At 38.7% G+C, this 25,467-nt stretch overlaps 1 protein-coding gene across 1 annotated transcript in view; it reads right to left on the reverse strand.

Annotated features, from left to right (window-relative positions):
• The window catches only part of COL25A1 (collagen type XXV alpha 1 chain), a 321,366-nt gene that overhangs the window by 87,924 nt on the left and 207,975 nt on the right, over positions 1 to 25,467 (reverse strand). The window contains exons 6-10 of the mRNA XM_054064743.1: positions 17,487 to 17,513; positions 17,295 to 17,321; positions 6,342 to 6,401; positions 4,411 to 4,518; positions 569 to 604 (exon numbers count right to left, since the gene is read on the reverse strand). Of these exons, the coding sequence (XP_053920718.1) occupies positions 569 to 604; positions 4,411 to 4,518; positions 6,342 to 6,401; positions 17,295 to 17,321; positions 17,487 to 17,513 (258 nt within the window). The remainder of the gene's footprint in view (positions 1 to 568; positions 605 to 4,410; positions 4,519 to 6,341; positions 6,402 to 17,294; positions 17,322 to 17,486; positions 17,514 to 25,467) is intronic.

Below are 25,467 nucleotides of genomic sequence, written 5' to 3' on the forward strand. Positions count from 1 at the left end.
CGTATCCGAATATTTGTGAAAAGTGCATTCATTTGGCTGTTACATACTCACACACAGAGGAAAAAAACCCCAAACTCTCAGGAGATGAGACTATTCTGAGAGTTTCAGTACACTGTGCTGTGTCTTCACTGTTCCATCAGCCAAAGGGACAGAGGTGGTGTCACAGAGACAGCTGGGATTTTGGCCCTTAAAGCAAATAGATGGTTCTTGTGCTGCAAAATGGTCTCAAGGTGTACATGGTTCAACTTCAACGGTGATAAGTAGGGGGCAGGAACTGGGAACACATGGCTTGGTTCTTTATTTTGCTTCGCTATGTCCTTAGCTGTTTTATTCCCTCTACTTCTGCAAGCTTAAAAAAACAGTTGGCCTTATATGCTAGGCGACTGTATGTAAAAAGAGGATGTTTGCTTCCTCATGTTTTCGTCAGAAATGAGGCTACAAATAGTCTGTGACAAAGGAAGATTAGGAAATACATAGCTATAAAGCTTTTAGGAATTTCGTATTTTAAAAAGTGTATGTTATGTATCTGTTACAGTTTCTTGGCAAATTGGAAGAGAAGAGTACTTACAGTCAATCCTTGTTCTCCTGGTTTTCCTGGCTCACCCTTAAAATACAAAAAAAAGGAGTGAATAATTTCAGTAACATGTCTTGAATTCAGTTTTCTACCTAGTAATAAAGTATCTTAAAATTTCCATTCTTAAACAGGTATGGCAGCTGACTGCGCATTAAATACAAGTATACTGCTTTTTTTCTTTTTAAACTAGTAGGCCAAATCTCAGACATTTTAAGAAGCAAGTAGTATTTCACAATCACGTAATGGTATAGTTCTTAAGGCAACAGTTAAGTATTGGTGGCCTGCCTCTGTCCCTTTGTTACAAGCATAGTATTCCATTCCAGTCAGTGGTGTTAAAGGACACAGAGAAAGGTTATTTTCACAGGTGTTGAATGCCACTGTTTACATATCCCAAAATTACTGCTCCTCAGTCAGCAGGCATAACTTACCACTGCAAATTATCTTGTTCCATAAACTCATGAATATTAGTATTTTGAAGCCATGCAATAATTACTCAGCTGTTAAATACCTGGACTGGCTTTCAAAATAATAATCCACCATTTTTCCAATTTTCATTCTGTGGGTACACCTCTACCTAAAATCAGAATCTATCTATTCCCCTTTCTTTCCATTTGAACATAAACAACTGTCTGTAGAGACAGTAAAACATATTGGTCATACAATGCAGGCTGAAAATACCCATTCAGAACCAGAGTTCTATTGTTTCAGTAATATGGTTTATAGACCACTCTCTTTTAAACCCAACAGAGCATAGGGCAGTTGTATGAGCACATCTGAAGGATCTTCTTTAGCAGCTTTGTCATAAAAGAAAACCTGTCAAAATCCTGACGACAACTGTACTGAAGTTGTTCTTTGCAACCAAAAAGAATCAGAACTGCTTCTCTAGGTATGTGCACCTTGCATTGAGAAGCAAGCACGTACCATCTGTAAGCACACTGAGATACCCAGGAGAGAGAACTACACAAGCACAGGTTTCTGACAGCTAATTACTCAAGCTTCTTAGACTTTTCAGCTCTCTCCGAAGTCTTGCTAACTTATGTATACAGCAATGACAGACTGAAGTGAGCATCAAGACATCTCCATAAACACTGGGAAATAATGGTGAAATAATTGCAAGAGTTTAATATTCTATTGTCTTATCACCAGCAAAAGATCTCATTCTTTTTTTGCTTCTTTTTGGAAGTGTTAAAGTTTCAAAGTCTTGATGCTGGTGTCTGTGTGATGCAAAGGGAAGGCACATGTTCTAGGTATGGCACTGTAGGAAGGCCAGTATGTTTTGGTTCCAAAAGGTTCTTCTGTTGACATCCAAAGAAAGACTTGGCAGAAGGCTGCACAATGTTTTTTTTCAGCCCTACTTTTCCTTGATGCTCTCTCTGCTGGCAAAAGGCCCAACATCATTTTGCTTACATCTCTACTTTCTCAGCTCTAAAGATTTCCTGCCTGAGAAACAAACACATTCTCATCTTCAGAAGTTTTAAGTATCTGTGCCACAATGCACACTTCTGGGATGCAAGGTGGTGATGACACAGGTGAAGACGTGTGGGCACAGATGGAGATGTGTGGGTGCATAGGCTGCTCCTCAACGCTGCGACACTACAGAAAAGACATAATTGTGGCTGCTGGAGTTTCTCCCTGTGCCTTGCTACTGTGGCTGCCTGACTTTCTTTAGGGTACAGAGCAGGTGTATGGGTATGGGGGAAAGTAAGGGCCATCATCTTATAGCTTTGGTGATTGTAGAGGTCCTTGCTTGACAATAACAGGCTGGAAGAGAAGCCCCTGCTTTGCCTAACACTGCAAAAGAGGAAATGACTGCCTTCTAATGTTGGTTGTCCACTGTAAAAGCTTCCTTCTATAGCTGTGCAATGCTGCAACATTCCCACTCATGACAGTGGGGCTATTATTTTTCAGCTCTTTAGTTCAAAGGTTCATGCAAGCCTTTTAAAAATACAAAGCTGTCACTACCTCTCAGCTAAGTTTTCCCTTTCAACTCTCTTGCTTGACTGTATATCACATAGCCATGGAGAAACAAGCCTTTTGAGGATCAGCAGCAAGACAGCAGCAAGGAGCACGATGGTAATAACAGTCAGCAATCTGGATGGTTTCTATCTGTGTGCTTGTTTGTATCTGATTCTAACATAGTATTATGAACTGATTTCCATAATGCTGTATGGCCTAAGATAGCCATAGCTCAAAAAACTATAAAAAGAAACTCTTGCCATCTAAAGTCAAAGCCATTATGGAATGACCTCATTGAATAAAAATGCTTTACTTTCCTGTTGTGAGAAGCACTAATGTTCCCTTTGCAAAGAAGTGCAGAAGTGCAAAACCCCAAGCAACACACAGTCATGTTGTAATCAACAATACCAGCTAATTCTCCTAGTCTCTTGTATGGGAATTATAAAGACGTGTTCTGATTTCAGTCTCACCCTCTCTACATTAAACCAGAAGCAACTCTGCTAACTGCAGTCAAATTTATGGCATTGAAAGAATACAACAGAGCCCCGGATGAGTCCCAAAGCCTGATATACTGCAGGACTAACAAGAAATGAGTAGGTGGTCAAAGTAAAGCATTGCAGAGGAAGCAATAGACTTTTAAGGTCATTTCACAACCTTGAGCTAGGACTTACAGGGGCAATGGCAGTAAAAAAAACCCAAACCACAAAACAACAAAAACAACCCTGGCATACTAGAGGTCTTAATTGCCAAACCTTGCTGGATTTTCACAGGAATTACTATTATCAGCATGTTATATTATATTTGTAAAGTTAACACAATTTCAGATAAGGCAACCTGAACAGGGCTAGGACAGAAGCATGGATATTTTCTTTCTCAGTTTTACCTAAAAATACTCTGCAAGAAAATCTTACGCCTTCCTTTCCTGGCCCCACATGATGAGCTATTATGCTTTATCTTCAAAAAACCTGGTTTTGTTTCCAGCGCTGGTCCTCACCTTGCTAGTGCCCTATGTGTCCTCTCACCTACCATCTGTACTGATTATGGAGGGGGGAAGGCACGTGCATCTGTATGTGTGGCATTTCTGTTGTTACATCTCATTCCTGTCTGTGATTTTGGTTTCCACACTGATAACACAGTTGCATTCATGATGAAAAGAGATGCACTTCTTGCAAAAGAATGAAAACTAAGGAGGCTACAAAATATAAAACCAAAACCATACTCATATTTTGCAAAACCAAAACAATCTCCTGTGTTTATGCATCTGTTTAAAGGTGTTTAATCATCAGGTCATGAAGTGCTAAACATAGTGGGTCTGATCCTATGCCTAAAACAAACAATAGGCAATATGCTTGATTATGTTGGTTGTTCTAATGAAATACGGGGGATGAGCAAAAGAAAATTATACTGTTCTACTTGTGTTAACATGGTAAAATGACTCCAAACTCCATTGTACTTTGGGTAGCATTTAGCAGCTTACTACTTTTATTCCACAAACTTTGAGGTTAAATCATTAGGAAGTGAGGAAGCAAGCCCATCCATGCCATGATGCCTCAAATTCAGCTTTATCTCAAAGTCTTTGCTACTTTTAGAGTGAGGCAGAACCTCCTTACACAGCTATTAAACATCAGTGAGCAACTGAGAAACCTTATAAAGCACAGGGAAACTGTCAGGATGGGAGGTAAGGAGCCTAGGTGTTACTCTTGGCACTGTTATGACCTGGCTCTGTGTGTGTGTGAGACTCCAGGTACACCATGAAATCTGTTTGTGGTTCAGCTTCACATGTCTTACTTGCCAATCTTACCTCAGAAAACATCTTTGAAACTGAGCTGGCACACACTTGAGTGTAATTTGGACACCATTAGAGCAACAGACTAACTCACCGGTATGCCAGGCATCCCACGAGGACCGTCTTTGCCAGTATCTCCTGGGGGACCCCTGGGTCCTGGTGGCCCCGGAGGCCCAGGGGGTCCAGCTTGTCCTTGGTCTCCCTAAATCAGGAAAAAATACTCAGCAGAGGTTTGCTTTAGAGGCATCAACCATGCAAAAAGACATTGATTTATCCAGAAAGAGTGCAAGACAGGCTGGAAGAAGTGGCCATGAGCTGGACACTGGTTTCTTCACTGCTTATGGCAGACTTGAAAACCAGGGTGTTGTACGTGTCCAGGGCAATCAGCCACAGAGAAGAAGGCTCAAATTCCAAACTGCTTGTCCTACCACAGGATGCAAGCCAAAATCTGGGGTAGCCTTGCAATATTTTACTCATCCACTTTTCCAGAGCAAGTAACTGTTTTCAATAAGCATCTGTTTGCCTCAAAATTGGCAAAATCATAACAATGCTGAAGTAAAAAAGTTGCATGTGAGAATATACAGTTTGCACAGTGATTTTCCAAGCCCATCAATGATGCATGGATAATTTAAAAAATGAGCATGGAAAATAACTACTTTTCCATGAAGTTTCACATAATTTTTCACCTGTTTTGGGGAGCTGTTTTATTGTGACAATTAGTTACCTCCTTTAATGATTTATACCTATTAATTTGTAAAAGCTGCTTTTCAAGAGAGTTGCCAAAACACATTACCTTCCCCCTTTAAAAAAAAAAAAAGACATAAAAAATGGTGCTCAAGTTATCTAATTTCCAGGACACCACTGCAAATGACTGCAAAAATCTGACTGTGCCTTACAAGTGGATCATTTAGCAAAGCTACCCATAGCTTTTTAATTCTTAATATCATAAACAATTCCTTCATTCCAAAACATTTTCAAATGAATAATGTGCTATAAGAAGGCATCTGACAAAAAGGTACAGCAAAGAGTAAACTGAATGTAAGGAAGAACCAGATTCCAGTGAGATGAAGCACTACCTTAATGAGGCGGCGTTTAATGAGCTGCTGATCAGCAGAGAGAAACCCATGATTGATTTTAGGAAACACCATCTGATCAGGCAGTTGAGGTCAAAGGTTGAAGATCAGAGATGAGAAAATTGAAGAACAGACATCAGAAGGCCCGAGAAAGAAATAAAGACATATTCATTAGATTTGTAGTAGCTAAAATAATATAAACCGGTGCTTCTGTCTGAGAGAAACTGTGCATTTTCTTTTGAAGAAATTGACCTCTAATGTACAGGACTTACCACTTTATAAATTAATCATGTACAGTGAATTAACTGTGTAACTTTTTTCTCCCCAGATTTCCTGTGTGCATTCTTCACCTGTATTGTTTTTTTTCATTACCTGAGCTCTAAAAATCAGTATTTTTATACGTTGTTCTTTCAGCAAAGCTTCTAGAGACAAAGCACCAGTTCAACTTCCAGTCAGACTTTCTAACCAGCATATTGTGCCATGAAGAATGATGCCATTTTAATAGGAACTGGAGTTCCATCTTGACCAGATTGCTTCAATCCTTCCTGCTTAATTTGCAAATGCACTTCGCAAAACAGTGTGTGTACAGATTAAACCTCTGATATCTAACACAAATAGCTGACTCTAGATGCAACCAGTATAGAGTTCACTGACATTTCCCACACTCCTGCATGCCTCAGGGAAGCACAACTACAGATAAATCTCATCTGAAAATAAAATACTGACAAAGATCACACGGAATGTGGGTGCAGCTGTGGGGTAATACTGTACACAGTCATAGATTTGACCCCATGCTCTGTATCAGGAGTACTTACACAGATGCAATGGCAGTAAGGGGTGACTTAGGTCCACTACAAGGATTCATTGGTAACTTGCGGTAAAATTTTTTTCATGTGCACTTTTATGCTGATAGAGAGAGACCTGACTGAACAGGTACATGTCAGCAACAAACCTTGACGGTGAGGATCTGATTACTGTGCAGAGCAGCAACTGTGGGGAAGCCTGGCAGACCCTAGGGACACAGCATAACATGGTACCAAAACAGCACAACACAAACATCACAGAGACAATTTACTAACAGACAAACACTATGTTTAGTATACCCCACACTGCCTACTGACAGGAAACAGACTCTCTGTCATATGGGAAACAGAATTAGGTTTGCACTACGCTGCATATGCAGGAGGAGCAGTCCCACAGACGTGACTTTCCTTAAAAATACAATAAATTGTTATTATCATTTGACTGTGAGCCAGTGGATGACTGAGCCATTTTTGGTTAAAATGGGTTATAGCACTTCAAGAGAGTCATGTAGAAAGCTTTGATTCTAGATTGCTGCGAAATTTGATGGCAGTGACAGCGGATTTTGAAGCACTTTGTATAATTACTATCCTGCTCCTCAAGTTCTGTTTAACATATGACATTCAGCACATAAACTGGTAATACACACACAATTAAAAACACTGAACAACAAACTACTGCTAGATCTTGGGTAGTCTGGAATGACCAAGGTCAGTATTTCCAAGCCATACATAGCAGCATTTTTATATCCAGGGCAATTCTTTTCCCCTCAAGCACAATACGCTGCATATGGTTTCTTGTATTCTGCTCTACCAACATGTGTAGAACTTGTACTGTTCTGGTACAAAAAAAAGGACAGTGTGGTAATCATGGCCTTCTGTGACAATACAAGGGGTGAATTTAGCTCTCAGTTCAACACTTTTTTTTGCCTTGTAAGGTGTGAATCAAACCTTTTGCTAAAGCTGAAAGAAATCCCCGAGCCCTCTCCTTGCCGATAGCATAGCACACTGTCCGAAGTAGAGGTTTGTTCAATGGCCAAAAGAAATCAGGCTGAGAAACACAGAATAAATCTAGGCCGGTAGCTGTAAGCTCCCTACATACACGCACACAAACGTGACACCTCTGTAAGGTGGAGCTGGTGGCACAGCCCCTCTGTGAGGCCTGGACTGTATGGCTGCAGGGCTGCAGCTTGGCGCCTCCAAAGGGAAGGCTGTGCCTGGCTCTGGCTGCCGGACAAGGTGGCTTCCCAGAAGTTCTGCATGGAAGCTCTGCTGGGGCAATCCACATTGCCACAGGACACGAGTCCTTTGCAGCCCATCTGGCCCGGTGGAAAGCACCGATGGCAACAGCAGCCTGCCAGGTCTCTGAGCTGCAGCAGATACTTTTAATATGGCAGACATTTGCTCTGTTCATCTTCACATGCAATCACATCAGAGATTCTCTGGATCACAAAGACCACATTGGTCTCTACAAAAAAAGGCGCAGTAACTTTCTGATGAATACATGTCCTTCATTAGCACGTTTGAGTTGCATTCAGCAGCTTTATTCCTGAAATACACCCATGAGACGTGGAAGCTAAGACCCTGTAAGTGGATCCCATAAAGCCAGCGGCAGTTTTACCAGCCTTCACAACTCGTTCCGATAAACTGTGGCACGGCTAACTGCATCGCTCAGTGATCTGAAATCTTCTCTTTAGAAACAAATAAAAAGAAAAGTAAACAAAAAAAAGGCTAGAAGTCTCAGCATTTAAAGAAACTCACTCTTGAGACACTGCTAAGACTGGAATGATACATCATTCAGAAAACAGATGTATCAAATTTGTATTTATCTTATTATGGAATATAAGTTAAAGAAGTTATTAGATGGTAACATGCCAGAATCTTTACATCTGTGGCTCATTAGCTCTGCTGTGCACATGGTCCATTCCTCTCCTAGATAAAGCTACAATACCCATGTAATGGAAATGAGTACAAACAAGAAACCTACAAAAAACCTGAAATCTGAGTAGAAAACAACAAAGTTTAAATCTCACGTATTAAAAAAAAGTATAAACAGAAAATTGTTTAACAACTTAATTTTTACTCATCAGCCTATAGGACTACAACACAGTAATTTTCAGTTACCTCTAAATGGAGCACATTTGCAATGTAACATTTTTTAAAAGTAGAAATGCAGAACTCATACTAGGTTTGATTTATTTTACCTTGAATAAGAAAGACAGCCAAGAATTAATAAAGAAAGAAATTTAATCAGAAAACATACTGGTTGGCCAAGAAAGATTTTTTTTTTTTCCTTTGGAAGAAATTAAAGAATTTTGGAAGTTTTGTTTAGCAAAAACATTACATAGAGCAACTCAGAGTCTAGCCCCAGCATTCTTAATGCTTCCCAATACCACAAAGACAAGTTCAAGAGCAGCTATCAGTATTGCAGCTTTCTGCCTACATAAGCAACACAAGAGAAAAGGGGGCAATCCCATTCTTCCATCAGCAGCTTAGAAACTTCTTTCAGCTTGTTGTAAAGTAGGACAAAGCTTTCCTTCCTTTGCCCAAAGCTGGCATAACCTCAGGCCTGAAGATTCTCACATCATAGAAATGCAATGCCAGCTTGGACATGGATCATCTCCCCATATCTAACACACATACTTGGAGAGGGACAGAAACACGGGGATATTAAATGGAACCCAGCAAAGAACACATAATGGGTGCATATTTTTTGCATGCGTGGGGGAGACTTTAGAAGGCATTGCACTTCTGGCATCCACGAAAGATATTGCTGGCACACAGTGAGCTTCTAAAAAGGCATAAAAAGAGCTATCCTTCCCACAAAATGAGTTCTCTTCCTTTACTGTCAGTGCTATAAATATAGCCTCAAACATCCCCTAGATCTGTTTTATTTTTTCTCTATCTAAAGCTGTTGTCAAGGGCAGATTCAAAGTTAGTCAAGTTTCTCTTTATTTGGTTTGATTCTTGAACCGTACATAGGAAGGGCTCTTGTTCTACACCCTGGGAGGCCCTCACAGAATACAAAACAGTACAGTGATCACCAGCGACCACTGGCCCACTAAATTCCTCTGCTGACAGCAACTCAAGCTCACTCTGAAATGCTAGCTGGTTACAGCTTCTAAATTAGCACATTTGTTGCATGCCTTGCTGCAATTTTTGCCCAAATGCCAAGCAAAACATGATGCTTGGTGGAGGCTAACGGGCACGTAACCACATAATATGGTGTCCTGCTTACTGACCTGGAAGTGTAGATGAAGCCTGGTTTTCCCCATATAATGGCTACTGAGAGAACCAAAGGATGCCACTACATTGTATCATTCCCTCTGATATTTCACTTAGATGAAATAGTTCTTCTGTTATATACATCACAGCCTTCAAAGACATAACCCCACTAGCAGTCCTAGTTTTTTCCCTGTACAAACAGCTTTGTGCAGTGGTCCACACAAGCTCACTAGTGCCAGGTTACCATAACCTTGTTGCATGGCAAGTATAATAACATTAAGCAACGGCATTTCTTGTTTTACACTATGCTGTGTAGACTCCATTTTGACCATTGCATTTGCTTAGTATAGTAGATACCACAGTCCTCCTTAGGATTTTCCTTCTGACCTGTCAATAAACCCAAGCTGCACAAGCTTACATGTTCCTGTGAAGATATGGTAAATGAGACAGGAATTACCACCTGCTGTTCACTTGCACTTCCTAAGGTTACAGCCAGCTGCTGCTATTTCACATCAAATCACACAGGCTTCAGGCCAGAGTGATCCTGACACTCTTTATGGCTGCTTTAACTCCCCCTAACACCACCTCCAGTTCTAATTAATCCCTCAGACTGAGTGCCAGTCCTGCAGCTAATTATTGTACCTGCCCTGGGGAATACAATGTATGGTATCACCCTGTACGGAGCCACGGACTCTCAGCAGGAGCTCTTTTATATAATCCCTTTTATCATAACTGCTGCTTTCTCCATCAGCAAATTTGCTAACTAAAACAGCGCACAAGACAAGGTTCCAGGAATTTCTTTTCACTTAGGTAATCATTCAGCAAAAAGTTTTAATTTGAATACATTATGTAATGATTCTGACTTTGTATTAAAATAATAAAAATGTAATGTTTAACAACTAGCACAAACGGATCATTACAGAAGTGTTATTTCTATAACAACCTCTGTATTTTCATAGTGAACTCTACCTGACACTGCACTCAAAACGAACAAAACTGGAAAAACCCCAGTACTAGATGAATTTCTCAGTGAGGCAAATATCTTTTCCACACAACTCAGTTACAAGTTCTGATGAGTGAACATCATCTGACCTACACAAAATATTCTTCCTGAGAGCAAATCTACTACTCTCATTGAAACTGTTGGTAAGCATCCAGTTATTTTCAGGACAGGCTAGACCTTCCCAAAACCAGATTGATGCTCACAGTGCACATCTTCTGTCCTGGCTTATGTTTCTCTTCAAATTCTAGAACAACTGCAGTTACGTGAAGCACGCAAGTGGTTCAAGCCAATTCTATGATATTTATTAGGACTGAATTAAATATTTTTAAAGAGTTGTTTTCGATGAATTTGGTCTAACTCAAGTGCTCACTATTGAAGCACTTTCATGGGACAGCTGCAGTTTTAGATAAAACAACTACACAATGTTTTCCGAGTCACAGGGCAGGGCTGTAGAAAAAGGAACAGGATGTACAGAGACTTCCTTCCTCACCATTCCTCTGGCATTACTAAAAAGGGGCAAGATGCAAAGCAACTGGTGGTGAGTGAAGACATGCACTGCTTAGCTCTTAAGACAGGAATGACAACATCCTCATCTTGGAAACAGGTATGTGGCACTCTCTCTGTAGTGTCACAGCTGTTCTGCATTCCCCAGGGGAACCTCAGGTGCCGAATATCAAAGGCATAGCTTGGCCCTGGAAAGTCATCCAAAGCCAAAAGGACGCGCCTGTAAACTCTGAAAGGAGGCACATCTCAAGGCTCAGTGTCCCAATGCTTCAGACAAAGTTGGCAGCCAGTATGATCCGAGTTCTTTCCTAACCACTTACAGTTACTGAGATCCAAATTACCGAGCTCCAATTTGTTACCTCCATTTCAGCTTAATGGAAAACAGGGGAGCCACATCAGCCTAATACTCGTGAAGCAGAACAGATAATTAGTCCTAGGAATGGAGTAGGTAAAAATCCCCCTTGCCTCTTTGCAGGTGAGGAAATAAAAGGCTCAGAAATTAAATTAACTGCTCACAGGCAAATTGGCATTAAACCTGACAGGCGGCAGTTTTCTCAATGATAGTGTTTCATGAAAGCTATGTTAACAAAAGGCATCATGAATGATTTTTAGCCTTCTTATTGTAGCACACTAACAGTATAGTTTGAAACTATACTGTCTAACTATAGTTAATGTTGTTTATAACTTGAACTATAATCAATTGTCCTGTGTGAAGCAAATAACTGAAGAAACAATGATGTGGGTAGTCATACTGGTAAAGCGTGAATTTAAAGCACTGCTTTTTTTTTACCATGTGCTTGAACTAACACACAGTAAACCAGAAGATATGCATGTGTAAAAATATCACTTAAAAGAATATCATCGCTGTATCACCACCTCTGCCACAGCTTTTGACAGCATATTCATATAAATGAAACCAAAGAAAATTTAATCACAAAAGAAAAAGCTGGGGACAATGCTACTTTATGCTAATGAAAGCTAAGCAGTCCTTCTATTAAGGGAGATAAAATTAATGGGCAGTATTTAGAGAAGAAATTAAGAGAAACTGTAGTAGGATATAATCAAACATCAACAAGGACAGTCCTGCATGAAACTCAGAGAATATGTTTGAATTATGTAAAATCATATTTAAATAACATAATGCTCTTATTATGATACTCTATATAAATGTATAACACTATACATTTCTGCTTTGACAGGATGTTGAAGGAGGATAAAAATTAGCAGCACGTACGGTTTGGGGAAAAGTCTTTATGTTACATCACTGATTTATCTATATTTGATGCAGTTAGCAATGTCTCAAAAAATGGAGTCTTGCTTTTAGTGAAAGCAAGAACTGAGATTAATTTATATACTACTATCTGTGTTTTTAAGCAAATCTCTTCCTTTCTCCAAAAAAGTGCCAACTTTCAAATGAAATAATACAAAATAAGATGGCTTTGAAAGAGAGTGAAAAGTTAATGATCATGGATTAGTCATCACCCAGTAACTTGTATTTTCTGATTTATGAATGAGATACTGATTCTAATGACACAAATATAGATTTTCCACTTATTGGCAGTAGGAGCAGAAAAAGCCCCTAAATATTTATTATACTTTCCTTGGAAAGACATTAACTGATTACAATACACACATATCAAAACCAGACTTGTAAAAATTTTTTTATAAAAAAAAACAAGGTAAGAAGCATTGCTTGGGTATCTTTAATTTCTCTTTAAAATGACACAGTTTATAAAAGCTGTGTCTATAATGTAACACTGAACCAATACTTCAGTTTAAAAAGACAGCTTATCTATATATACACACATATTTCTATGCAGTTATTTCAACAAAAAGGACCGCTTCCAGGACCCTTTCTCTCAATATTAGGTATTTTTTAAATAGTTTGCTAGCACAAAGGAGTAGAACCTACAAAATTTATATTTTAAAACAGTGATTTCCCTCTAGTGAGCAGCAAATAAAGCAGTGAATGTATTAAAGGTAAACAGGGAAGGGGAAAGGGCTAAATATAAAAGAACATAACTGTTTTAACGGTACACAAGGAATCTTTTTATTCTTCAAGTCAATGAAGGTTAACACAACAAAATACACCTCTAAACCTTTCTTTTCTAGAACTTAATCTGTCCTGCTGAAAATATGTTAGAGATGCTATCAGTTCTGTGCAGACCCAGCTGGTAGGAAAATTTACTTAAACATACCAAAAGGAGAAAATAATTTTATGGAAATAAGTATAGCTTCTGGGTGGCTTCTCATTGCACCTAGACCAAAACCAATTTAAAGATAGCTGCTAGCTGATGATTTCTAGGCCTGATAAGCAAGGATCTCTCATATATCTGAAGGACAGATGATGTTTATCATGTCATTTACAGAAGGATGAGAATAGACTGATTAAGACTCTCAGTACTAGCGCTTCCACTCCCAAACATTCACCTCTGAAGATCTACTTCCATTAATTAGGGTACAATTGCTAATCAGAAAATACATCCTTTGCAATCCTACTGTTATGAAATCTTCCAAGGTGTTTTTTAAAATTGGGGTAGAGCTGAGCAACTGGAACCTAGCAGTGGACTGACAGAGCATTTATTTCAGTAGTCCACAGGCTAAACTCCATAATTTGAGATTTTGTCATGGCTCAGTACAGTAACGCAAACCTCCATGGACATGTCATGAAGCCATGAAGCCTATGAAAAGAAGAAAAAATACAAAAGCTTTACTAACTTCAATGTTTCTTACAGTGGTGTTGAGGAAAGCTAGTTCTGCCTTTGACCTAAATGTTTAGTCCACCAGGACGTTAGAGTAACAAGTGGAGTTCTGATATAAAAATAAAAAGAGATCAACCACAGCATTTTTTCAAATAAAATCAGGACTTTTGAATGCATCCATTGCTACCTTATCTGTGGTCTGATGCGACCAAAACCTGTATTAACCTGCAAACTTACACTCAAGGCGTGAATTTCAACATTGCACATGTTGTTTTGGCTCACATTTTCTATAGGCAGTATGGGCATAAGTAGATTAAGCCACATGGCATTATGAACTAGAACCCTTACATCATCTCTGTATGATGGAGGAGACTGATCAACAGATTACTTCTGAATACTTAAGAAAATCCCTCAGATTCTTTAAAAAAAGACAAAAGTAACCAGATCCATTATTTTAAAAATATAAGTGCCTAACTTCTGGGCCATATTTGCAGGGCCAGGTTCCTAATGTATTCATTTATTGAACATATATTCTAGAAAACCTGAACTCAAAAGCAGCTCAGTAAATACTCAACATGACCAGTGACTGCCAATAAGAAGTTTTGAGATAACTGATCACTGTTTTTAGAGTTCTGAAAATATTTCAGGAAGAAGGATCTCTCAAAATGTTATGGTCCAAGGTGAAAACTTGACAAAGGGACTGAAAGCAAGAATTTCTTGTTTCACAGATTTTATTTTATTTTTCAGCAGGATTTTGGAAGTTTAGGGTCTCATCTTGACATTGACAGTCTTTACATTTTGGGTTGGTTTCTTTTTCTAGAGAAAATGCCTGGAGGAAACAAAGTAGCTTTTATACAGAGTAAGGATAATTTTGAAATCTGAGTTAGAAAAATTACTTGGAACAATAAAAATCTTTGCTAAGCTAAATGCCAGTTTCAACCCAATATATAAAAATATAAAAACAAAGAAACCTCAGGCTCCTTATCTGTAAAAGATAGTTTAACTTTAAATAATGTCCATCACTTTTAGATATTACATCCTGTCTGTCTGCAAACTTGTCAAATCCATCCCACAGACACTTTCAAGTGTAATATTTCCCTAAAATATTATGGTAGGGCATTCTCTTCAAACCCTTTTTTTTTTTTTTTTTTTTTACATAGGCAGTGACAGAAAACTATGTGCAAAGGTAACACATCAGGTTTAAATGGGTGTAATTTCATTTGGTGCCCGATAGGCTCACACATACAATTTCCTTTAACTATACTGTAACCCCCCCGGCACAGTAAGTTGAGCACATTCACCCTGAAGACAGTCACAGAAGAGATAACTGCTGTACTATGAAACCTAAAGTAGTCAGAGGCTTTGTAGTACTCATGACTTGTGAAATACACGAGGCAAAATAGGAGAAGCTGCTGTAAAACACGGTTCCAATGCACTCTGAAAAAGACAGAGTGAAAACAAAAACTCTGGGCAAATTACTACAGTTGTACCCATATACTTTAGAAAGAGGTATGTTACTACAGTATGAATCCATTAAAAAATTAGTGAAGATTCAGCAAGCCCACAAGGTGATATTAACCACCTCTTTCTCTCTACTGTTGATCTTATTGAATACCTTTTCTATATTCGGATACAGAATTCAGCCTCAACTGCCAGTTGCTAGTGCAGATATAACTTTGTGATGTCCGTAAACGTGAATTCCTTAGGTTGGATATTTTCTACTTTTTAGCTGCACTTGATTTACCAAAAGCACAAAGTAACCATAACCATGATTTGCATGGTCCAGTGTGAGGACTCTACCAACCTCCAGTACGTGGGCTATGTCTTGGCAAAGTGGGACACAACAGTCTCTGTAGCAGATACTCCGCTGCAGTCCTTGCAGGTTTTCTGCCTACAAGTTAATAGTGAATGAACTTGTACAATGGGGTGTTACCAACACTTTTGGTCCAGGGACTGAAAGCCATATATGCCTAACCACTCTCTAGTTCTTACATCTACCCAACATTTTGCCAATATCTGTGGACCATCGGAGGCTCTGGCACCTTTACTTTCCTTCAAAAAATGTCCTTTGCTCTCCCATTTTACGGCACCGTCAGAAAAAACATTATTCCCTTGTGTTAATACCACTTGATTTGTTTTTCTGTGTTCAGACCTCTTAAGTCTTTCTCTGTAAACTTCTCCAATACTCATAGTTTCAGATTCTTATCCTCAGCTTTGTTATTACAAAGCTCTTTACAATATTGCTCTTCCATATTTATCTGTTATTGTACCCCTTCCTGATACCTCCACCAAATTTGCTCTCCCATTCTGAACTGAATACTAGTTCTTCTGAATGTATGGTCACTACACACAGACTGTTAATGCTTTGTGAAAGGAGCATCCTCTCCAAAGCCACAAGCACTGCTCCACTCTCCTCCTTTTCCCTGATAGCCCATATGAGGTTCTGTAGCATGGAATTAACCAAAACATACAGCCCAACAAAGATTCTGTGAGATAATGAATTTGTTTAGAAGTTAAAAAGAAATTATTACACTCTTCAGACCTATTAGTTAGCCTCGATAAAACATGTTTCTCTCATTGTTGCTCTCTACCTTCTTTGTATTGCTTTAAATAGTTTTCCAATTCTTATTTTTGAGTTTCAATTGAAATAATATTTAAAGCTGTTCACTAATAAGCCTCTGGCTTTATGCTGTGTGCTCATATCACCAAGCATAACAACATACCTAACTGAAACCTTTAGGTAATACAACAGCAGTAGCATCATTACAAAATTCACCTATAAAAGCATGTTGCGACTTTATATACCACGTGGACTGCAAAAAGTAAACTAAACTAAAGAGTAAAATAAAATAAAATAAAATAAAATAACAAATTCAAAATACTTAACATAGTTCACAGAAAAAAAAAAAATGGAACATTCTGTTACGGAAACATTTATATATGACCAAAGATAGTCATTATATCATCAGAACAGCATAACTAAACATTTTCTAATGAAGCACAGATGTAAAGAAAAATGAACTGGCACAGCCAATCTATCTGAACTTTCAACCCTTTATTCCGCTATTTCTCTGTTAAAATAAATACGATATTTAAAAACTAAAAGAAGCTTCATATTTCCACAACTAAACCATGTTCTGTCTAACCGTCTGCATGTATTTATGAGGTGATAATGTTGTTATTATTGAAAATATTAAATACATACACGTCAAGAGAAAGAGCTAATACATGCGTACACGATATTTGTTTATAATTCACTAAATACTAGACAAACTTTACATGATATGTAGAATTACATTTATTAGAAACCCACCAGCCCTCTGCATTGTGGGAGCCCATGCAAGGCGTGAAAACATTGCTGGGGAAACTGAAAGGTTTGGTTAGGAAAGCCGGCTTTTATACAGCAGAGCAAAATCACTATGAAACCTGCTTCCACCCGTAATGGAAACTGCATATTTTAATGCATTACTTGCTATGGTTACTCCAATCTTCCCAGACACTATCTGGTCTTGTTCAGTACTACTGTCCTGCAGACACTTACTTCAACATGCAGGGTAAATGCAGCTAATAAGCATAATTAGCTCAGACAGTGTATTTAATTTAGTTTTGCACTAAAGACTAATTGCCTACTCAGCGAAGGGGAAGTGTAACATTTTTTTTAAGATGCTTACCCGAGGGCCCTGATCACCTTGATCTCCCTGCAAAGTGGAAAGATGAGATGATAGGTTTAACACAGCATCTGTGTGCTACCCAGCTCTCTTACACAATCCAACATTACACTGTGTCAATACAAACGGTCTCTTCAATTCATGCTGGGAGGGCTTTCCATTTACCTTGTAAGTGTCATCCATACATCAACTCACCTTCTCGCCTTTTGGACCAGGAGGGCCCTGAAAGAAACAAAAGCAAAGATAAATTACTGATACTGATGAAGGCCTGAGACACAGCAAGAAACAGGTCTGTGCAAACTTGCAATTTCTTCCTAACAATGTATTTCCTTATAATTTTTCACTCTAAATGCCAGGGCTATTCCAGAGACGGCTTCTTCACTGTATTAATAACAGGCACTGCACAGTTATTTCTTTAATAGTTTGCTCACCTCGTGTCTTGAATCAGACCAGTTACACGAACTAAACCATGACTGAAATGGCAAAATGTCTATCAATTTCAGTTAGGAACAACAGTTTATCTCATATCAGATAATAAATGTTTTCTAAGACTGTAAAACTTCTCTGCAAGTGCAGCTAATAAATTCAGAGGCGTATAAATCTGCCCATGTGTTTTGGCACCCTCCTTGCCTTAGATTGCCAGGGAAAAATAGATTAGAGAATCTAAAAGCAGTGTTTTCATTCCTAGCTTTGGCAATACTGAAGTTGATGTTTAGTCTCAAGCACACTGATTTAGGCAAAACGAGCTCTTTGTATAACATGATTTCTCAGAACTAAAATTTGTTACTTATCACCAGACAAACAGCAAGGTGACAGAACCACAAAACAGTGAGATCTTTCCCTATTCCATTTTTATTGAGCACCTTGCAGAAAATTACCAGCAGGTTTCTAAAACACTAGTTTTCAGGTTAGTATCTTGTGAATAAAAATGCTAGCAATCTGCAGAGGAGTGGCTGCTTACTGCAGATTCTACCTTCAGCCTTCTGAAATATACGCAGGTGTTTTGTTACAAGGAAAGATCAGAGGTACAAAAGGAAGCAGCTGGAAGCAGAGAAGGAGGTATCCAAGAGAGCAGAGTCCACTGTTTTAACAGAGACGGTGTATATGCGTGTGTGTATGTGCACACTTGGCACAAGATAAGGTTGCCACGAGCAACATAATTAGAAATAACCAAGTGCAACCTAGTTGTTTTGAGCACTTTTGGACCTTATCAGAATTCACACTAGTAAAAATTCATGTGGTTCACATAAAGGAAAATCGAAGGAAGGTCAGCCTGCTGTGTATTAAAGATGTTATCAACCACATGGAAGTCTGCAAGAATCCCTATTGTAGCCAATTTTCTGCTTATTTTTAAGAGCTTCTGATGCATGTCAGAGGAGAGCATCTGCTGCTAAATCTTTCAAGGAGTTAAAGCATATGCCTCTCCTTCCATTGCCTGCCACCTCCTCCATCTGCTGCTGAGGATATAGAAACAAGTCTGCAACCTGACATCTCCACATCTCCTTTAGGAAGGACAGTGCTCACTGCAAGCTGAGTATAAATCATCTGCTCAATTAACTATGACCCCTCTCCATTTGGTGTTGCCATGCAAGAACTAATCCTCTTTAAAAACAAAATAAACAGAATAGCTTAATAAACTGATACAACCTTGCTGCACTTTTAAGGTTTCTCCATCTACTTTTTTTTTATTCTTTATCCCTTACTGCCATTTCCAACGCACAAGTTCATATATATACATTGCAAACCACATAGAGCATTGTCTACTGTTAGCTACAGATACACATACTTATTTGCACGCGACGTTACAGTAAAGCACATTTTCATCAATCCCATTTTAGAACACTTCTACATGCCAGTGAGCCTGCAAATTCACAAACTCATATTATCAGTAACATGGTAATAGTGGAACAGGAAGAACTAAAATGACTTAGTGCTGGCTGTTACTGCCTTTTTTACAGTGAACACAGTGAAGGGCTGTGTTCATGTGTTCTACCTCCTTGAATTATCAAACCATTACTGGCTCTGAAAATTTTATTGGCTGCAAACTGCAAATAACATGACGACTATTTGCTACAGTTAGAATCCTATTTCTTGGATCTTAGGTCTGAAACAATATATAACATGACATGACCAAGACTGCAGACTTGGTTGGCTTTTGGATCATGACACGATTATGCTTTCATCAAGATGCTCAACAACATTATTGTGCCCCAAAGTAGCCCTGCTTCTGGTGGGTTTTGGCTCACAACTTTTCTGAGGCTTGCCCAGCAAAGCTCTGCCAGTTCGTACAAACTGAGACAACAGAGACAGCAGCAGCTCCCAGAATGAAGCCTGCTCACTGGAACAGAAGCAAGTTAGGGTATGCTCATAATAACGTTTAGCCAGCAGATCTGCAGGGCTACTAGACCTTCTCTCTAATACAACTGCTTGGAATATGCTCATTGTTTCTGCCTGCAGAAGTGACTCCTGCCTCTCCTCTACATGTTTTCCTCTGTTAAGAGTCTTCTGAAAGCACAATCCATACTCAAACATGTTTTTTAATAAGGCTGAAACACATACCTCAATTCAATTTTGTTCTCCTTTTTACATGCAGGGTTTTCCGAAAATTACCTGTCTGCTTATTCAGAAATTCATGAGATTTTTTTTCATTGCTCTCTATTGGGCAAAGCCAGTAATTATGACTGCTTGGTGTTTGCTCTCCCTGGGAGCCACACACCATTGTTTCTATTAAGTCATCCTTCCAGCACACTGATTTTTCATATAGAGTCTTCATCAATATCTGACAACTTTGTTGTATGATAAGTTAAAAACAGCTTTTCAAAGGGCCACAAGAGCTCTTCTGCTGTGAACATTCTCATAAGTGTCTGCACGTGTGTATGCAATGGTCTTGCTTTCCACCAAGAGTCTTGAAAAACAAACAAGCAATTGCGACCAAAAATAGCTCTTTTGGATGCGAGTGAAAAGAACCAGTGGGGTTTCATCAAAAGAAAATTAATGCAATTCTTTCATGGCTTGTTCAGCCATCTCTGGATTTCCCCACAGTCTTTCAATTGTTCTCTATTGTTTTTGCAACTTTAAAAAGAAAGTTTCTACCCTCAGCCTTTGACATCTTCTTTCCATTTGTGCTGAGAAGAAATTCTCTCAAATTTTTTTACTGCAGAATTTATTAATCTATGTACACTGAATGGAGGCAAAGAGAAATAAAAATCTGAGGGAAACTTGCGTTTGCGGGGGTGGGGTGTGATTAGGAGACAGATTTGTTTAAAGAAGGGCAAGGTTTCTTCTGTTTAAGGGTATAGACACAAAGAACAGAGCGAGTAAAATAACACTAGCTTTGTAGGCTACAGCATAGACATCCTGCTTTTTTTCCCAGGGAGAATTCTGTGCTTTCATTTATGAGATGGCAGAGATCAAGCCACTAGCTGCTGCACAAATGTGAAAGCATTTTGTGTAAGTTATATGAAATGTCTGAGGTCAGAGCATTTCTGAAATAACTTTACAGTGTTTTCACTGGAAACAGAGGCTCTTTTCTCAAAGTGTAATTATCTACTCCAGACTACTATACATTTCCAAGGAGAGTTTATAGCCTGTTTCACATAAGCAAGGCCTTGTAAATCACAAACACATGCAAAATCTGCATTCATAATTAGGTGACAAATACTACTGTTTTTAAAACGAGGTCTTCTAAAACAGACTGAAAGGCCTCCAGGCACCTGCCAGCCCAGAGCAAAGCTGAAATCAGGTTCAAATCCATTCAACAGGCGTGTTCAGGATTACTGGCAGATGACCTTTCTTTTGGCTATCACAATCCCATTTCTATTCTTCGATGAAACCTTTACATTATTACAAATATATGTACAAGAAATAGAAGGGCAAGAGAACGCAGTATTAGAAAACATGAGACCAATCCTTGTGGTCTTCATCCAGACAAGATTCTCCTTAGGTTTAACTGAGTGTGATCAGCATGATTTTTCACACAGTGGCATTTTTAAATTCATTCCCTGAAGATGTTTTGTGTTCCACTCTTGCAGCCATTGCCACCTTTACAGTTTTGAAACAGCTACATTCAGAGGATCTCTTAGAAAGCAGCATTAGAGTTATATTGGATTTAAACATATTAAAAAATTATCTGAATGCTCTTATAGATACATTCTCTCCATGTTCCTATTGCTACAGATCTGCATTTAGACATAACACAAGCAATTCTACCACAATTTTTCCAAAAAAGCTCCAAACTTTGGGGGAAAGTAGAACTGGAAATAGTAAGGGATTCTCATGAAAGGGTTCAAAGAAACAGCAATGTTTCTACGTTCTGTAGGTTCTGTAGAAAGGCCCAAAGTCAGGGCAGGGGAATCCAGATTTTTGGTGATTCATGATGCAAAAAAAAACCTGCCAGTGCCCAGCACAAGCTGGGAACAAGCAAATGAGCAGAACTGATTGGACTGTAACAGTCTCAGGTCCCAGCGGGATCATCCACCTTCAAGGTTCCTAAGGAACTTAAGATGTCAAATTCAGCAGCTCCTATCAGACAGAGCTACCACAGAAGACACAGGTAATTGAATCATAGAATACCAGGTTGGATGAGACCTCTAGGATTACCTGGTCCAGCTTTTTAAAGTGATATATAGTTTAAATCAGATGGCCCAGCACAACTGTAAAGCTGAGGCTTAGAAGTTTCCAGTGTATAGGAATCTACCATTTCCATGGGAGATTATTCCAATGCTTAACTGTTCTCAAGGTGAAAAATTTTCTTAGGGAATCAAATCAGAATCTCCCCAGGAGAAACTTATACCTACTACCTCTTGTCTTGTCCACATGGCAAGTTTCCATCCTCTTGGTAGACGGTAGACACCCTTTATGTCCTGGTACACAGCAATAACAACCTTTTAGACACAGTCACTGCTTTCCTACATTTCAACCACAACCATAGGTTAAGGCAACCTGGCAGCTACAGGACTGAATGTAGCTTGCAATATTTACCCTTCATTTTCATTTCAGATAAAACAGTATACAGTGCACAGCACCCACAACAAGTGTAACTGGCGGTGAAAGCAACAGCAGCCTTGTGGAGCTGGGCAGAAAAGTGAACCAGACAGTCCAATGTCATCTAGAAAAATTCAAACAGGAAACCAATCTGTCAACTTGGTTTAATCATGTTTTCACAACTGAATGACATGACATGCATTGCCTAAGTTAGTTCAATTCCTGCAGTTTATTTTGTGGGTAAAAAGTTTCAGTACATAACAACAAAGTATTCAGTTACAAAAGTAGATTTTTCTCTTTCTTCTAAACTCGGCTAAAGACTTGCATAAATTACAAGTTCCTAACTGGAACAACAATCCCCTGTCTAACCTACAGTTACTGCAAAACACTAAGATCAGATATGCTGAATCATAATGTAAGGGATTACTCAGAGTATTATGAAACACAACATAATTTCGAAGATCCTACGCTCATTTTAGTCTTGCATCCACTACGCTTGCCCTGAATTACTGAGCAAGGGGGTTTTGGCAGTTGCAGAACTTGGCTGTGTTTTCATCCAGTGCTTAAATACTCTAGTTTACAACGCCAGCATCTCACCTTGCATCAATTTTACAAGTGCTCACAAGAATTTCCAGTGAATCCGAACAACTTCTACCACTGAAATAACATTCCCTTCTCTTTTACATATTTTATTCTTCTCCCGGGTTAAGACTGACTTATGGTGAAAACTTCAAAAGAAAAAGAACAATACAGCACCCAAAAGACTCTTACCAATCTTTCCTTTGCTCCCCTTACGTTACCAAGGTTTTGTTACAATATTCCAAGGCAGAGAAAAGGACACCTGAATAACTGACACAATAACTGTGCCTGACTTAATAAACATTATGCAAATGGATGTAACCTGAGAAACATAAAATTGATATAGATATATAACAAACATCTCAGTTAACATTCACATCAAAAAGTAAGTTGTAAGCGAATCATGCTATAAATTTGTGTAACCATTTTCAGAAGTCAATGATTTTTGCCAATACATATAAATCACAGAAGTTCATAAACTGCTGGCAGAAAAACACAATCTACCCAACACATGTCAAGAAAGCATTTAGACTGCAATATAGACAATTCGTTTCTCGTGCCATGCTCTTGCTGAGATCGGTATGGGGTGTTTTTTTGAACTTTATAATGTTGCTCACCAAAATCATCAGATTGCATCAGAAACTGCAAAAGTCTCACTGCTGAGTAGTTCAGTACCCAGGAAGAAGCACAAGGCTCAGGAGGCCTGCTAGAGGAGGCGTCCTTTTCTCTGACATACATACTTTCTCTGATTAATCAGTAAGGCTGTCATGTTCTCCCCCTTCTTCTCCCCTCCCATAAACACAAAGTTTTTCTTTGAAAATCTACAAAACTCAATACAAATAGTCCATGATTGCAGAGGCGACAGGACTATGCAGCCATTGTCAGAGCAATAAATATCAAAGATCAGCTTTACTATTGACATAAATGAATTTAAGCAAACATTATAATCTGAATCAACTGTAAAGTCTAATTTTTTTTTGTGAATTGAGTATCTGCCCTACAGGCCAGTTAGACTCATGATATGGTAACAGAAAAACTTGTTACATTATTAAATAAATGGCTTCTGGCAATGACAAAAGTATCCTGGCTACAGCTTACTGTTCAATGCACTGCAATACTTGTACCTCCTGAACCTAAGCCCTCCTTGCCTTGTACACAGTGCACCTTCCTATTCTCCCACTTGCTAGATAAGCACAAGTTTATTAGAGATATTAGAATTTTGATGCAATACTGTAAAAAAAAAATCCCGCAAAGGAAATCCCACTCTACTAAACATGTAAAACAGCACATAAAAACAGAGATGAGAAAACCTAATTTTGCTAAGTCTCCTATTCGATGAGAAAACAGCCAGAGTTTCTGTTTTCAATAATGCCGTGAGTGGAAGTAAGATACAAGCACATAATATTGATTACATCAAAAAAGACAGAAACAAAATTTTTGGCCAGTGTTCAGAACTGCAGGAAGACATTAAAAACATAACTTATACGTGCCCTGCAGAATAAAAATTCCTAAACCAGACTGAACAGTGAGTGTTTTCTGCCTTGACTGTGACATTTTCTATTACAGTTACATTTGCTATTTCCAAACCAGCTTCAGGATTTTTTGGAGTTCAATCTATGATTTAAAAAATATTTTTTCATGATAGTACAACAAAATACCAGCTTCAGGGTTCAATGCTTGGTTTATAAAACATTCAAAAAAAGTGACGTGATTTTATACAGACTGGTTCAGGATTCCTACTCTTCCACTAATCCTCCTGTAGATCCCATTCTCATTACATACCCACGAGACCTGAAAAAGCATCATATTATATCTTAGAAACATAGAATCATAGAACAGTTTATGTTGGAAAGGCCATCTAGTCCCAACTCCCATGCAGTGAGCAGGGACATCTTCAACCAGATCAAGTTGCTCAGAGCCCCACTCAACGCTGAATGCTTCCAGGGATGGGGCATCTACTACCTCCCAGGGTAATCTGTTCCCAGTATTCTGCCACACTCATTGAAAAAATTTCTTCCTTATATCTAGTCTAAACCTACCCTCTTTTAGTGTTAAACCATTACTTCTTGTGCTATTGCTACAGACCCTACTGAAAAGTAGTTTGACTGAAATTAACTGCTCCTCCTCCAGTATCTCAGGTAGACTGCTGTTCTGCAATCCTTTACCTTCACAGAGCTTCCCTAGTTCTTCCTTCTCTTCCTTTCACTGTGGGGACAGTGAGAATAGTGCAATACTTACAATAATTTAATTTAATAGTCCAATAGTGAGAGTCCCATTTTAGAGGATAAAGTCCCACTTTATTCTATACTAGACTATTATATAGCATATTTTTTTTGTATTCCTGTTACATCCTCTCCAAAGGACATTACTGAGAGGACAATGGACAGGACATACACACATGCATGCATCTGTGTCTTCACATGTGTATCCACGTGTGACCATGCTGGTGGTAAAATTTACAAAATGAATTTCTATATCAGTGTTCACTCTACAGTAGAGTGCTTATGTCACAAGTGACAGAAAATTTATCTATAACATGGTAGGCAAAAATTAGTTTGCTATCAACAGATGAAAATATTTATTGTAAGTCATGGATTTCTTGATAGGATTCAAT

The sequence above is a fragment of the Cuculus canorus genome, chromosome 4, assembly GCF_017976375.1.
Source record: "Cuculus canorus isolate bCucCan1 chromosome 4, bCucCan1.pri, whole genome shotgun sequence".
NCBI classification, from domain to species: Eukaryota; Metazoa; Chordata; class Aves; order Cuculiformes; family Cuculidae; genus Cuculus; species Cuculus canorus.